General features: G+C 39.7%; 1 protein-coding gene and 1 long non-coding RNA gene across 2 annotated transcripts; one reads left to right on the top strand and one right to left on the bottom strand.

Moving 5' to 3' along the window:
• The first annotated feature begins 24 nt into the window (after positions 1 to 24).
• Positions 25 to 6256, top strand: LOC147312539 (uncharacterized). The gene is made up of 3 exons (XR_015125086.1): positions 25 to 109; positions 243 to 325; positions 5959 to 6256. It is a non-coding gene; the product is annotated as an uncharacterized LOC147312539 (long non-coding RNA).
• LOC147312538 (visual system homeobox 2-like) lies at positions 2588 to 8739 on the bottom strand. Its single transcript, XM_086264575.1, has 5 exons — positions 8154 to 8739; positions 7557 to 7644; positions 6833 to 6956; positions 4649 to 4829; positions 2588 to 3986 (listed from the first exon to the last, which is right to left on the bottom strand). Exons 1-5 carry the CDS (start codon positions 8584 to 8586, stop codon positions 3658 to 3660), a joined length of 1155 nt encoding a protein of 384 aa, XP_086120701.1. The 5' UTR covers positions 8587 to 8739; the 3' UTR covers positions 2588 to 3657.
• Positions 8740 to 13957: the final 5218 nt, after the last annotated feature.

Here is a 13957-nt window from a genome sequence, read left to right as displayed (position 1 = left end):
AAAGTCTTTTCAAACATTGCTCACCTCTGGGTACAAACTGTTTCTCAAATCCACCACTTTCAACAATAAGACTCACTGTTTACGTTGCATGCTGGACCATCATAGCCACGTATGTTAGTTTACATCTACAAATCTTTATTATTTCACATTTAAACGCTTTAAACAACTTCGCTGAGCTTCCCGGATATTAACGAACATCCGCAGTACAGTTTAACTTTGGCTTTGATGTCTTCACTTTACAGACTGCGATGTTGCTGCAGCCGCGTACAGCTTGTACTTAACTTCACTTAACAGTGTTTTCGTATGTGGCCACCAAGTATTTAGGGTGAGTAAAGAAGAGCAGTTGGTATCGATCCAACACCAAATAAATACCAGTTTGAAGTATATTTGTTTATTTTCCCCAAAATATTAATTTAATAGAATTCATTGGGTTGCATACACAACTTAAATATAGAAACATAGTATTAATCATATTGTGCTAGTATAGATCCAATGCAATCAATATCTGGATCAATCAGCCCATTAATGAGAGCTTAGACAGAGGCTTTACAACAGTGTAAAGTTCTGCTTGTTGTATTTTACACATTACTGTGAGGATTGCTTTAAAGATAAAGAAGTGCTGAGATAAACTTTATAAAAGTAAAACTTCCATCATACCTAATTCCAGGTTCATACTTTTTTCTTTAAGTTTACTAGAGAAACTTTGCGTGATTCATAATTCAAAATAATCCTCTTTTATCTTCTACTGGGCCTTTCTTCTGATTGGTATGGATGATCTGCTTTACATGACATCATGTAGATCCAGGAGAAGAAAAAACTGCCTGGGACCTTGGCTCACATGGACTGCTTGCACACCTTATTCTAAAGTCATGTTTTATGTACCCCCATTCACCATAACGTTCAGTGTATAACAAAGATGAGCACAAACATAATAGGTCTTGTTTATTCAAGCTGTGTTGTACAGGTTGTGTGTTTTGGCTTCTGTAGCACACTAATTTCCTAACTTTTGGTATAATTAAACTTTATCCAGTCTTATGCAACTGTGATGACATGTGTCACTACAGCAGGTCCTCAGTGGGTTTTTTAAGTAGGTTGGTTAGTCATTTCTGTACTAAAAAACATGTTTTATTCTAAGACCTTAACTCACCAGTTTTTTTTAATATTCATCCATTTTCTTGACTGCTTATCCTATCCCACCTTTCACCCCATCACAGCTGGACTGGTCAACAGACTGTTGCCGGGCAAACAGAGAAATAGACAACCATTTACATATACAGCTAATTTAGAATCAACCTGACAGGCATGTGTTTGAATTGTGGGAAGAAGTCTGCGAGAACCCACACAGAACATGTCCTCGAACCCAGGACTTGCTTGCTGTGTGGTGTCAGTGCTAACCCCCACACCACTGGGTCATCTTTAATTTTATATGTAATATTAACACTATATGTAATAGTATTTATCCATCCATCCATCCATCCATCCATCTTCTTCCGCTTTATCCGGGGGCAGCAGCCTAAGCAGAGAAGCCCAGACCTCCCTCTCCCCAGCCACCTCCTCTGGCTTATCTGGGGGAACACCAAGGCCAGGCCAGCCGACAGATATAATCTCTCCAGCGTGTCCTGGGTCTGTCCCGGGGCCTCCTCCCGGTGGGACATGCCTGGAACACCTCACCCAGGTGGCGCCCAGGTGGCATCCTTGTCAGATGCCCGAACCACCTCAGCTGGCTCCTTTTGATGTGGAGGAGCACATCACTCTCTACGGCTCTACTCTGAGCCCCTCCCGGATGGCTGAACTTCTCACCCTATCTCGGGATAGGCCAGCCACCCTTTGGAGGAAGCTCATTTCCGCCGCTTGTACCCGCGATCTCGTTCTTTCGGTCACTACCCACAGCTCGTGGCCCTAGGTAAGGGTAGGGGCGTATAGTATTTATTTTAGTTCTATTTTCTTCTCTGTTCTGCAACTCATACAGACCTCATTAAAAGAGATTGAAGGCTAAAAGGCTCCAGAGTGTCGCTTAGTGCATTCTGCAACAGGTTATAAAGAAACCATCCATCTGTTTTCATAATCGCTTGCTGTCAGTGTGAAATTCCCATTAACCTCTGCCCTAACGGTTATAGTTTTCAAGTACCAGCAGCTTTTCAGAGGTTGATTAACCTGCAAAATATGCCTGAAACAGATGCCGAATGACCTGCCTGCTGATTTTATTCAGTGCTGTCTTACAGAGCTAAACCAAGCGTGTTTTAGATGCAGGACTTAGTGATGCAGCAGGTTAAAGGACATGTCTTTGACAGACGGTCATTCCTGGATTTATAGTTAACTACAGTATATTAAAAAGATTTGGATTTGCTCACCTTTCAGCATCAGCATTATTTTAATTTAGGCTAAAGATCATTTTCTATCATTATATATGATCCCAGTACGACTGCTTTTGGCCTTATGACTTTCATCCTCTCAGTTTCAATTGTTTTTTTGTTTAGTTTTTTAATGTTACTTCCAACCACCTAGGTTTTATTTTGATTGCATTATAAAATCTCCACAGTGAAACGTACCTTTCTCAAACTCTGCACACGAAGCAACAAAAAGCACATTATTTAAATACCAATAAGATTTAATTGCTACAATTACATTTATACAGAAACAAACACACACACTTGGTGTTAACTATACATAACGCCATATTACCTATGGGGCATGTTCAAAATTTACACCACTTATTTAAGAGCTGAGGAAACCTTTTTACAGGATTTGGTATCGACTGTTTTTAGTGATACCTGTGTCAGTTACCGAGCCGAGATGTGGGGTCACAGAAAAGTCAGAGGTCAAAGTTATATAAAGTCTCTTGAATCCAGGCTCTGCTTACATGAAAAGCTGCCAAGCTGTATGACAGAAGAATGACACACTACATTTAAAAAAAGCAACACAAAGGTTTTTTTATATGGTAATGTGCTGCCAGAGCAAGTTCAGCGTGCCGTAGGATTGATTGAGCTCCACTGCAGTGATCAAAGAGCATTCTTCAAAAATATATTCCCTCATTTGGTTTAGACAAAACGAAACCTGCCACTGCTTTACGGCTATACACAATTCACATGATCTTACTTTTGAATAATTAATCACGATCCCTCGTGTCCTGTGTGGACAGAGGCGGTGTCATCCAGTAGGACAGAAACGTTTCATCGTAGCATGAAAGCGATCGCTCAGATCAACTTTGCATCGATTTCCAACAAGGTTTCCATCCAAAGGGGTCAAGTGAATCCAAACCATGTCACAACAGCACAATAACAACATCAAAGCCACTCGATCCTCTAACTGTAGATGTGGGGAAGTCAGGTTTTTCCTTTTAATTTGCCACCTGGCATTATGAACTCAAAAGAAAACATTTCTGTGCTCCTCCCTTCCCTTCCTCATCAGCTGCAGGAGAAGACATGCACAAATGTGTTGTGCATTTTTGGTTAGCTGTACAAACATTACAACATTTGAGTTACTGAAGCTCAATCAGTCAGCAGAGCTAAAGACTTGACTTCAGACATAAACCTAAGGGAACGTATGATAACACAAAGTGACTCCGCGTGCATCAAGATTCAGTTTAACCAACACAATAAGACTGCCGCCTCTGAACATTAGAACTGCCACTCTGCAGAGCGCATCCCGTAGCCTCTTTCAGTTTCTCCTCACTTTCGCCGTTTCCTTCTCCGTCAACTCCTCCTCAGCCTCCTCTTTACGAGGTACGTGAATGTTTGTTCTGTCAGAAACTGTCCCGAGCATCTTAGCGCTGTGCTCCAGCGCCTTCGCTCGCAGCGCAGCAATACTGTTCTCCCTCAGTTCCTCTTTAGAAATCGGTGAACCGGTGTCTTTATTCTGCTTCGGCTTATCCTCCTCTATCACTTTATCCACCAATTTCTCTTGTGCCGGTGAAGCTGGTGGCGGTGTCAGGCTCTGGGCTTTTCCTGGAGACGTGTGGATATTTTCAAGAGACTTCTTGTGCATACCTGGACAGGAAAACAGTATTTTTTTAAAGAAGAGAACGGAGAAGTCACAGATGAAAGAGCTTTCCTGTTGTGATTATTTCTGTGAGTTTAACGAACGTACTGAGATGTTTGACAGTGAAGTAAAAAAAAAGGAGCGTTAAGGAATGATCCATACATAGGGGATAGATTGGCAAATAGAACCTATTATTCAATTAGAGTTACGTAACTGATTTAAACTAATCAATTGACATGAGGTGAGAGAGGAGATCTGGTCTAATCTGCCCTGATGAAGTAGGATTATCACTGTATTGACTTCTACCTTTTTAATGAGATGCTGAGGCTTTTATTGGCTCCTGATTTCAGGCAAGCTAACCCCTGTCCTCGTAGGACACAACTCAATCTCAAACACAGTCCACAAATATATAGGTTTTTTTTTTCTTTTTGCATCAAGAGACTTTTTTTGGACAGATAACTTAAAGGCGGATTCAACCAAAATAAAAGAAGATTGTTTTAATTGTTTAGCATTTGATTTATCAGTCAAAGAAAGGAGAGTGTTAGCAGATTTCTGCAAAATGTGCTTCTGATGTGTATTTTTTTAAATGCATATCAAATGATGGAGGATGATTCATAATTAATAAGAGTTGTGAGGGAGGCGATTGACATGTAGTACCCATGGGACTCACCCAGTAACCACGGCGCGTAAGAGTCTGTGCTGCCCTCCTTGGCTGACTTGAGGATGGACTCGGGCAGCGGGATGGAATGGCGGACCATGGCTCCATACAGGCCGTACTCTGCCATCACACTGCTGCGCCCCCAGCACTTCTCCCTTTTTCTCCATTTGGCCCGACGGTTTTGAAACCACACCTGGACAGATAATTTTAAGTGGTGAGGATGTTTTATGTAATCCCTGAGATTTTTTTTAAATGTAAAATTACAAAAAATTCTGTTAGCTTATCACACAGACTTTTCTCTATTTATTCAATGGAAATGTTTGATGGATTTTTATTCTGGTTTTTAATAATAATGGATTGGATTTATATAGCACTTTTCAAGGCACCCAAAGCCCTTTACAGTGCCACTATTCATTCACTATCACATTCACACACTGGTGGAGGCAAGCTACAGTTGTAGCCACAGCTGCCCTGTAAGAAATTTCACGCTCATGTGTCCTGACGAACAAGGACCTAAAGTGACTCTGGCTGAACAGCTGGAATATGTGTGTCTATGTTAGCTCTTGAAACCAGTTTTCTTAGCTAGCCTCTGCTAAACTAATCAGGAGATTGACTAGTGACTGTCAGATATAACAACTGTGCACATCATACATTTCTAGACTAGACGTTAAAATACAGGGCCTTTCTGTCATTTCATGGTTTATCTATTACTTATTTACGTTGTTATAGTATGAATGGTCTCAGAGGAGGTCTTTTTCAGTAGGAAAAGCTGTAAAACGTATGAAAATAGAGTTAAAAGTCTAAAGTTTATGTCCTTCACATATTTCTTTGGCGGGCTGATTCTAGCCCCTGGCCCTTATGTTTGGCACCCCTGTTATAAAGGCTGTTTATGCATGTGGGAGCAGAACATCTGATATCAGAAGTGGAAAATATTGTCTAGCATGCAATTAACATGTGTGTGATATGGAAACACATTTGGAGACATTCTGCAGAAATGACAAATATTGTTGCACAATGGAAAATTCTGAAGCTCTGAAAAAAATTTAAAGAGTCATTTTCCTTTAATTTCAACGTTTTGCAGCTTTTTGAACTCCTTATAATACAATTCACGTCAGAGTGCAGTAATATTTTATTTGTTGCACTGGGATATGACTGGTAGATTGGAATGAGGCTTAAAAAACATCTTCTTAAAAATGTTTTCTTTTGCACATGCACGTGTTGCACAGTATGAGTCTGAACACACAAACTGGACTTTAATTTTCAGTACAAATGTGTTGAGCCCGTGCATGCTTATCCTGTGTGTGTGTGTGTTTCTGTTTCAGGTGCCTAAATTGATTTCCACCAGGCCAGACCGTGTAATCATCTCAGCCTGCTTGTGAATATGGATGAGGAAAACAGGGGGGAAAAATGAGCATCCTAAAATGGCCGTGGATGCAGGATGAGATTGTAAGAAATGGTGTGTGGAGTGGGTGTGCCAGTGTGTGTGTGGACATGAGCATGCGTGTGTGTGTGCGTGCATGCGTTTTGCAGACCTGGAATTAAAAACGATGAAAGCTGGGTCTGGAAAGCTATTCAGGTAGATGTGACGATAACCTCCATCTCATAAAAAGATGGGCCCCAGATGAGCAATCATGCTTTTTGACAGCAGCAGTGTGAGTGTGCATGACAGCGTGTGTGTCTTTGCTTCCTGCGAGGTGACCCGAGGGGGGCAAAGAGGCTGATTGAAAAATAAGTTAATTTCCAGGCCTGGTCGATGGGAGACAGGCGCTCAAATATCACGGGAAATTAAAATGCTCGTAGCAGCCGGGCACTGGCCCCTGCTCAGCCGCTGACCTCTGCTAATTAATTTCTATGTAGTTATCATTTCATTTCAGGGCTGCGGCCTGCCTCTCCCAGGAAGAGACGTGATAAGTTCTCCTCTATTAACTAATTACAGTGTGAAGGTGAAGTGCCTGCTAATGTGAAGACCTTGTGAAGATGATGATGGAGCAGGTGACTGCTGGCTCTATCTGTCTGCTATAGTGACAGAAGATGTCACCTCTGAGGTAGTGTTCATATTGCACCAAATAGCTGAATCACCTGCCCACATTTTGATGTCAAAGACATCAAAATGTTAGCTGATGAAAACATCTTCATGTGGAAAATATAAGATATCAGATTGTGGATTTCTGCTTTCATACAGAGACATGATCCCACCTGTATTCTGTCTTCTGGTAGCTCAGTCTTCATGGAGAGCATTTCTCTGGCATAGACGTCTGGATAGTGAGCCTCATTAAAAGCTTTCTCCAGCTCCTCCAGCTGATAGGATGTGAAAATTGTTCTGCAGGAAAAATAAAAGACCAAAAACGATTGGATGCCTTTTTAGTCTTTTTAAAATCAATCATGCTTTCAGTCTGATTAGTTATCAGTGATGATGGCTTTTCTTGTGCCTGTTCATTCATTTCACCTGGTTTTTATTTTTCAGGAAATATCTTTTTATGAAAAAATATCATAATAAAGTATTTTATTATTTTTAGTTGATATCAGCTTAGTTACATTTTTAATGTAGGCACCACTTAAAGCAGAAAATGGTGACTTCAGATTTAATCACCTATAAATATGAATATATCTTGTGTCTTGTGAATAAATACAAATACAGAAAAAAAACAAAACGAAAATAAAAATATATATCCTTCATATTTTTATAAAGAAAAAAGCAACAAGAACACGTTAAAAAGAAAAGTCAAAAAGAAAATCCAGAAGGAAATCAGAAAAATCTCCTTATTCTTACGCCAAATACGGCATTAAATAAAACACCGTAAGCTCACGTGAGCTTCACCGATCATATATGACAGTCACTGTGTCTTGAAGGCCAAACCGACAAATAACTACCTAATATTTCTTTCGGGTTTTTTTTTTTTTTTGTTTGTTTTGTTTTTACCTGTGTCGTCTTTTCTTTCGTTTCTTGCTCTGACCCATAGAGGATTTGGAGAATTTCTGATCGCCGGAGGAGCTCATATCATCAGAATCTGTGGATGATTTTAAAGGTTAAAGGTTAAAAAATATTATTACTGATAACAATACTACTACTACTGCTACTACTAATAATAATAATTAGAATAACAAACTGGAGCCGATTATTTATTTAAATTATCATATTCATCTTCTTTGATGACAAATGATAAATAAATATAAAAACAACACAGATATTATAATGGAAAATTGAAAATGTGTCACATCACACCTGGAATAAAAAAAAAACCACAGCCATGTTAAAAAAAACTATTTTATGAATAATTTAATAATTTAATAAATATAAATACAAAGGCCTTTTCCGTTCGACCCTAACTTGCGCATTTTCAACACAACTTCTCGTTTCTTCTTTTTCTCATTTGCTTTTAGTGAGACATTTTTTCCCTGTTGCCTCACGTTGGTTCGGGGATTTGACATGACATTTTAATCTTCACATAAACTTAAATATTACAAACACTCCGACTGACTGAAACTATCCTCGTGCTTCAGCGACATGAAGTCTCACCGGAGCTGGTGGAGTGCTGCGCGTCCATTTCAGAGTCCACGCGCGTTGTCCTGTGCAGCGGCTGCAGGTGCACATTTTGCGCCTCTGACAGCACCTCCAGAAAAGCAGGCTGGCTGTAAAACGAGTGTATGCTCTCTGGTCGCAATAAGCTTACGCCGACCCCGAGGCCTCCATGTCCCAGGGCTGACCTGGCGGCCAGAATGTGCGCCCTGTGCGGCAGAGCTTCCAGCGGTCGCCTCGGTGCCGCCGGCGGCTCTATGTTTAGGCCGAGCAGCTCCTGGATCCCAAAGCCGGTGCGCCGCTGCGCAGTGGGGGCCATCTTCCAGGTTGCAGGCGGCTGTTGGTGGGCTCCCCCGTGGCTCACGCAAGTCTGTGAAGCTGATTTCTGTTTATTCTCTGAGTCTGAATGCACTGCTCCCTCCTCCCCCGTCATGATCCCACTTTTTGTTCCGCTCCCTCCAAAAAAAAGAAAAGAAAGAAAAAAAGCTAGAGTCCCCGGTGCAGTCCGCAATGTGACTCTCTCTCTTTATCTCCACTGCTCTTTTTATTCAACAGGCGGCAGCCAATCACAAGAGAGGAGAGACTGCATACTAAGTTTGTGGTTGCTCCGGAGCTTTATTATCGCACATACGGAATATATTTTCATGGATTTTCTGTAAAACAGCTACTAGCCTGGTGATGATCAATCACTACTACAGTTTAAGGAGCTGCTTTATAGACCCTCATCGGAAAAACTTTGGGTTTGAAATGACAGCGTATACTCTTTTCCCCTGTCTTACATCGAGAATAAGGCTTACTTTCACTGCAGCTCTTGGCATTTCTATGTGTGATCATCTGATCCGACTCATTGAGTTTAAACAGCCGGATTAACCCATCAAGTCCAGGAAATCAGCATCAAACGATGTCAGTATTGAAAATTACTGGCAAAATAACTAAATAACAAACAAAGAAAACAAGAATATATATGAATATAATTTAATGTAACTTAAACCTGGATAAAATTGTGCTTCTACCCTCTTTAATAAGCCCGATATTTGTGTTTGTTTTCTTAGAACAATAAGGGTATTATGAAGGCCCTAAAAGCTGTATTAATCGATAAACACTACATTTCACAAAGGAGGCCATAATTAGTTAATTCGTCCGTTAAAGACGCGAAATAATCATGCTATGAAATAGTTGTTCTGACGTGCAAATTCATCTTAATAACAGCCATGCTTTCTCATGAATTATGCCAATAATAAATAGAGGGACCAATTCTCTTTGATATAAAGAACAAAAGGAAGGAAAAAAGGAAATCTTTCATAGGTCAAATTTAAGGAAGGGCTCATACACTCACATCTGGTCAACACCTCCTATCAATTAATCAATTAATTCATCTCCTTCTCTGATTGATCCGTTAGCAGCTCCAAGCGTCCCACATAACTCACACGGTGATTTGCATATTCTAATTAGGGTTGCGCACTAAACGTTTTGTCTTTGGTAGCGGTCTGCGCATCTGTTGATAGGTTATTAAGCCTCCCCTCCCCTCCCCTTTTTTTCTTCTGTGGAGAGCCACATGATAAAGAATACACTGTCCCAGTTCGGGGGTATTTAGGACACACCCGGATGGCAATTATAAACGAGACAAACAGCGGACCAAACGGCAGCGCACAATACAGCAACAGATTGTTTCCCAACAACACCCACCCAAGTGTCTTTTTTTTTTTTTTAGCTTGAGGTCTGATATCACAAACCCGCGGCTGAAAGGTTGCGCAGTGTTTCAGTGGGTTAATCCGATTTCAAAAGTGAGAGCAAACGGAAGAGGTCTTCAGGATGTCAGGGGAAATCTTCTGCAGCTTCCCTTCATTTGTCATAGAATAAACCTCAGATCAAATCCAAAGCCAGTGAGTTGTGAAATGGAATGAAAATAGTCCCGTTTCCCCCTCTTTTCCCTCCTCGAACCTAATCTGCTCTAATCAGCTATTAATCAATTATTGCCGGGTTTCAATCGTTCGGAGATAATTTGAGGCACACTTTCGGACATCTGGGCGGACAATTACGCAGAGGAGAGTTTATGGAGATGAGTGGACGCGTTGCGGAGATGCGGTATTGTCAATGGGACATGTGGTGATGAATAAATAAATAAATAGGTGGTTCCTGTGGGACTGTTTGGCACCAGAGCGTCAGGCAGTCAACCCCAGGTTTGCTGTCGGTTATTGTTGGTTGGTTGGTAATGGGTAATGTGATCTCGAGATGTGGCATCAACCCGATCAAGCCGATTATTGGCTCACTGTCGTCGCCCAGAGCGTCAGGTTTTAACGCTGCGCGTCACCCTGCAACCTAAGAGAAAAGCCTGATAATATCAGGACTCTGCACTACATCACATTTTTATTTAGTTTGAGGCACAATGTTTAAAATTTTTAAAATGACCCAAATATCTTAAAAAAGTTGGGAGAGAAGAGAACAGTGAAAATGAGATTACCTTCAGGGACTTCAGGGACAATTTATTAGAGGTGAATAAAGAGATCAATGCCATACCAAATAGCCATGGTAATAAGGTTTCTCTCTCTCTCTTTCACACACACACACACACACACACACACACACACACACACACACACACACACACACACACACACACACACACAGCAGATAGACAGACATTTGTTGTATCATTACAGTACATCTCTAATTGATTCAAAAAGAGAAATAAGACACATGGAAAAAAAACTTAAAAGTAGTTTGGAATAAACCTGCAAGCAGATTAAGTGTTATGACGAAATTATTATTATTTTTTGACGTTGTTTGGTCCAAAAAAATAAAAAATTATTATTATTATTATTATTTTGTCTTCTTCTCTGATATTGATTTGTTCTGTTATTTTAAATAATTTTAGTTGTGTTACAATAATATCAAATTTTTTAAAAGAATTAAAAAAAAAGATGTTTCCCACCTTATGTGCCACAATCTGGGTTAAAATACTGGCATTCTCACCAATTTAATTACAAAATGTGAAACAAACTGCATGGCAGGCCTAATCTTACTGTCATTAACAAGGTTGATAAGCCAATTAAAAAAAGAACATTCCTAAATAATGAGTCAAAATCTGTTTTGTGATATCTTTATACCTCTATGTAAATGTTCACAAACATGCAAAAAACACTCACTAACGCATGGAAGCTGTTTTCCAGCACTGATAAATGGATAAATTGTTATTTTTTCATATTAACATGTAGCACACAGACTGCTATTTAGCTGACACTCGCTGAAAAAGGAGAGAATAAATGAGGCATTTTGAGTGATAGATTTTATAGTTGTTATCATCCAGACAGCATGCTGAAAAGAAAAGAAAAGAAAAAAGAAAAGAAAGAGAATGTAGAAGATGAGAGAAACTTTAGTTGAGTACAGGGAGACACTGACACAGACAAATGTCTGCTTTCTAGCAACAGAGTGGCATATACTACTGTTCTAATAATTTAATGCTATGCAAATGTTTTATTACATTATGTTCTCAAATTATAGTACTGAAATGTTTTTTTTTACTCTTTGTAGTTTAATATCCCATTTTATTTGAACCCTTCGTATCTCAAAAAATGTGCAACAACTGATGTTTGATAAAACTTTAGGGCCAGAATAAATACATTTTATTATATCAATACAACACAAAATTATCAAAAAGAAACTGCATGAACATAGTTTAATGTTACACAAAGGGTTTTCCTCAGTGTCCCAATTGACTAACTAAAAAGTGTCCCAGTTTACTTGACAGTTTAGTTGACTGCACACTGTTACTTGTAATCCCTTCAAATGTAGTTTGTTTTCTATTTCTGTATCTCCGATCCCTGAAAGGACTAAAGCAATAATATGCTGTAATTCTACTGAGATAATTTTGCAGACACTAATTAAATCTGTGAAAATATCCATGTACAATGACAAGTAATGATTTGGTTATAAATAAAAGTCAGGACTGAATGTTGTTGGGTGACATGCAAAAATTTACTGTAATTTATATATATAAATATCAGGCATGGTTTGTTTTGTCATGTTAGAGTTTCATCTGCCCCTGTCTGATCTTTGTCTATGTTTGAGACTCCCGAAATGGCTCTACTAATCTAGCTAATTGCCATTTCCCAGAGCTTGGCATTTAAGAAGAGGAGCTGGGTCACCAAACAGCCGTTGATCAAAACATCCCATTAGAGCAAAGAAGACAAAAAAGCTCTCACAGTCCTAACAATGTGGAACCAGTGCATCAACAGTTTGCTCTGTGGGCACAAAGCATTAATTAGGGCAATAACTTTATGCCATTGCCATTCTATAGTCTCCATTTCTGAATGAGTGCATCTATTTACGCTCTGAAGTTTGTCGGGGACTTGCCGAGTGTGCCGCATTCCCCTGTTGCATGTGCAGATGTGTTATTGGCGTAATGAGGAAAACACTATGAGAAACGTGGGAGAGACACCCCCCCCCCCCAACGCCAAAAGTTTCTCGACAAAATAACATTACACATTGTGGCTGCTCCTAACAAGAATTGACATAATTACTTGGGCCCATTTCTTGTCTAATTAGCACATGTCCACAGTAGACAGGGACTAGCAGTTAGGCAGGTGAAGGGAACTAGACAGGCATGGCAGCAGCAGCAGCAGCAGCACAAAAAGGGGCCCATTTAGTGTAATTAGGTGAGACAATGCCCCTGACTGTTTTCAGCTATGGCAGTGGCTCAAAACTGGGGGCAAACCGGCAAGTGGACGCCCCGTGAGCTGCATCGCCCCAAGACCCTAATAAGCCCCTAATTGTCTTTTTGTGATTCACATGGGCAGCACCAGCAGACATGAAGACAGCCTATTCCTGGTTTCCTGTGGAGAGTGTGGTGCCTGGCCCAAGGAGAGCCTGCAAACGTCTCTCAGGGAACTCCAGACAGACATTCATTTCATTTTAGCAGTAACATAGATGCTGAAAATAATGAAAATCCCAAATAGAGTTACATTTTTACCATTCTGATAAATATCAAGGATTATTTTAAATCTTGTGAGTAAAGTGCAAGAAATTCAACACTTGCAGACATTTAAAAAATTGAAACATAGAAAGGAACAAATAAAACTCTTGCCAGTACAGCCCATGACAAATAGTATAGTATTCCAATATGTTTCAAGTTAGAGTCTTATTATGAAGTATCCAAATTTCTGCTGATCTCGTCTGTAATTGGAGTTAAAAGAGCTGTAAAGGTTGCTGATGGGAGGATCCACTCTTCTAATATTTATCTTCTGTTTTTACATGACCACACAGTGTAAATACAGTATCAAACATTACAGTCAAGCTCCTCTAGTACCAGTGACAACACTTTATAGCAGAAAAACCTAATGATAGCTAATTGTAAAAAGATAGTATGCTCTCTGCCATTGTTAAGATTTTGCATATCAGGATGTATAAAATCTCACCTGGTCTTTACCCGGCCTTGTAATGATTTAAATACACCTCATCATTATTTATTTAACAAAAGCAGTGTGTGAAATTCTATAGAACCACATTTAGCAGTAATAACATGAGTGTTTGTTTTCTCTGTGACTTTATCAGTCTGTCATATCATTGTGGAGAAATTATGGACCACTCTTCTTTACATGTCCATCAGTGGTCTTTTATCCATTGTTGTATAAGAATTGTAAACTTTACATTTTAAATCTAATGTAGATTTTGGTAAAACATTTTTTTCTGTTTCCAGAGCTCAGTTTGTTATGTTGGTGGGCAGAAGGTGTCATTTTTACATTTCTGAGGGTACTTGCTTGTAAATCTTTCCTGTTTGTTGATTATACAGCATTTTACACCAATTC

Source organism: Aulonocara sp. 'chitande type north' Nkhata Bay, linkage group LG15, assembly GCF_057382095.1.
Source record: "Aulonocara sp. 'chitande type north' Nkhata Bay isolate Kocher_YH1m ecotype deep benthic linkage group LG15, A_spYH_male_GT1.1, whole genome shotgun sequence".
Lineage (NCBI taxonomy): Eukaryota > Metazoa > Chordata > Actinopteri > Cichliformes > Cichlidae > Aulonocara > Aulonocara sp. 'chitande type north' Nkhata Bay.
Note: the sequence above shows the minus strand (reverse complement) of the source record. Positions and strands in the feature narration are given on the sequence as shown.

Bases quoted from the DNA above. Each gene is read 5' to 3' on its own strand.
- LOC147312538 (XM_086264575.1), bottom strand. From the start codon at position 8,586: ATGACGGGGGAGGAGGGAGCAGTGCATTCAGACTCAGAGAATAAACAG. The intron at 7,645-8,153 runs GTGAGACTTCAT...AATCATCCACAG, and splicing joins GCAGCACTCCACCAGCTCCG to ATTCTGATGATATGAGCTCC. The intron at 6,957-7,556 runs GTAAAAACAAAA...TTTTTCCTGCAG, and splicing joins CGAAAGAAAAGACGACACAG to AACAATTTTCACATCCTATC.